Here is a 2,500-nt window from a genome sequence, read left to right on the forward strand (position 1 = left end):
ATGCTATGTCTCTGTGTGTGTGTGTGTGTGTGTGTGTGTGTTTACATGCTATGTCTCTGTGTGTGTGTGTGTTTGTGTGTGTGTGTGTGTGTTTGTGTGTGTGTGTGTGTTTACATGCTATGTCTCTGTGTGTGTGTGTGTGTGTGTGTGTGTGTTTGTTTGTTTGTGTGTGTGTGTGTTTACATGCAGTGTGTGTGTGTGTGTCTATGTGTGTGTTTTTGTTTACATGCTGTGTGTGTGTGTGTGTGTGTGTGTGTGTGTGTGTGTGTGTGTGTGTGTGTGTGTGTGTGTGGGTGTGGGTGTGGGTGGGTGTGTTTGTTTACATGCTGTGTGTGTGTGTGTGTGTGTGTGTGTGTGTGTGGGTGTGTGTGTTTACATCCTGTGTGTGTGTGTGTGTGTGTGTATACATGCTTTTCGTGCGTGTGTGTTAGTGTGTCTATGTGTGTGTGTTTGTTTACATGCCATGTGTGTATACCCAACCAGTCATGCATTGTATGTGATCATCAGTGTCATTCTGAGAGGTTTGGACTGATGATGTGTTTTCCTACAGGTGCTGATTGCTGATGCCACTGATCTATCAGTCCGCATGGACCAGGGCTTCACGCTCACATGGAAAACAAACACCTAATCCCATTCACATAAACATGCACTGCCATACAACGTGTTATTTAAACAGTGGTGGAAAAAGTACCCAATTGTCACACTTGAGTAAAACTATAGATACCTTAATAAAAAAAAGTTAAAGTGAAAGTCACTCAGGAAAATACTATATGAATAAAGGTTGAAAATTATTTTGTTTCATGTATACTTAAGTTTGAACAGTACATGTAATTGCTATACTTAAATATACTTAAGTATCAAAAGTAAAAGTATAAATTATTTTAAATTCCTTAACGCAAACCAACCGACACCATTTGTTTTTATCTGAATGTATTTTTACGGGGGGGGCACATTCCAACACTCCAACATAATTTACAAATGAAACGTGTGTTAAGTGTCCTGCTTGAATTTCAAAATGTAACGAGTACTTTTGGGTGTCAGGGAAAATGTTTGGAGTAAAAAGTACATTAAAAGTGCAGTGAAAATAAAAGTTGTCAGAAATAGAAATAGTAAAGTATAGATACCCCCCCTACCCCCCAAAAACAAATAAAACAAGTTAAGCAGCACTTTAAAGTATTTCTAATTAAGTACTTGACACCACTGTATTTACATTTTCACAATCTGCAATTGTCTGTTTGAATGTCTCATGACTCAGTAAGTCATGTGTAACATAAATAAACTGACCTGAAATAGACAAACGTTGTTTTTTTTATCAACTTAATTTGTCTGTTGATTTTACGATTGAAAAGGAGGGTAGTTGAGGGTAAGAAGGAACACTATTGAGAGCCAGCCCATGTTTAATTTGTCCCCTGAAGTACGAGAACGAGAAGCACCAGTCTGCTGGAGTGGAACTAAGGGCTGTAAACTTTTCAGAGTGTCGGAGTGTAACGCTAATTAGGGAAGGGATGCAGTGTCTGTGTGTTTGTGTGTGTGTGTATTTGGGAATGGAATTAGACCCGAATTATTGTTCTCACCTGCGGCGAGCCATCTACCTGAGTGTCACACCTCATTAAACTCCCATCTAACGATACAATAATCAATTATTAATTCTCTGTTGTAAACATAATGATATCAATTTAGCCACGGGGACCTTGATTTGATTTCCGCTCTAATCGGCAGTCCCTCGGGAGGGGTAGGGGGTGGGGTGGTGGAGGGGTGGGGGGTGGAGGGGTGGGGGGTGTGGTGGAGGGGTGGGGGGTGGGGTGGTGGAGGGGTGGGGTGGTGGAGGGGTGGGGTGGTGGAGGGTGGGGGGTGGGGTGGTGGAGGGGTGGGGGGGGTGGTGGAGGGGTGGGGTGGGGAGGTGGGGGGGGTGGAGGGGTGGGGTGGTGGAGGGGTGGGGTGGTGGAGGGGTGGGGGTGGGGTGGTGGAGGGGTGGAGGGGTGGGGGTGGGGGGTGGGGTGATGGAGGGGTGGGTGGTGGGGTGGTGGAGGGGTGGGGGGTGGGGGGGGGGGTGGAGGGGTGGGGTGGATGACAGGAAGGGAGCTTATCATTGTGAGACACTGATGAATATTCAGGTAGATCACTCAAGAGTGATTTCGAAATTTTACGTTTGGAGCAACTTCTAAATTTGACGTTTGGAGAAACAGAAAGACACTGAACAGGAGGAGTCAATCCAGGAGTCAAACTTCAAAACGTGATGTTTGGAGCCACTTCAAAATTTGATGTTTGGAGCCACTTCAAAATTTGATGTTTGGAGCCACTTCAAAATTTGATGTTTGAGCAACTTCACTTGTATAAACGTGAATAGACATCTAATTCTGCAATGAGACTGAGACGTTGTTGGAATATTCTAATGGTGTGTGTGTGTGTGTGTGTGTGTGTGTGTGTGTGTGTGTATATATACGTGTGCTGGCGTGTGTACAGATGGCGTGTGGTGTGTGTCTGTCTAGGAGGATAATGA

At 44.5% G+C, this 2,500-nt stretch overlaps 1 protein-coding gene across 1 annotated transcript in view; it reads left to right on the forward strand.

Moving 5' to 3' along the window:
* Positions 1-1,298, forward strand: part of si (sucrase-isomaltase (alpha-glucosidase)) — a 106,833-nt gene extending 105,535 nt beyond the window's left edge. The window contains 1 exon segment of the mRNA XM_042296571.1: positions 551-1,298. Coding sequence (XP_042152505.1) covers positions 551-628 — 78 coding nt within the window. The 3' untranslated portion in view covers positions 629-1,298.
* Positions 1,299-2,500: the final 1,202 nt, after the last annotated feature.

The sequence above is a fragment of the Oncorhynchus tshawytscha genome, linkage group LG14 (assembly GCF_018296145.1).
Source record: "Oncorhynchus tshawytscha isolate Ot180627B linkage group LG14, Otsh_v2.0, whole genome shotgun sequence".
NCBI lineage: Eukaryota > Metazoa > Chordata > Actinopteri > Salmoniformes > Salmonidae > Oncorhynchus > Oncorhynchus tshawytscha.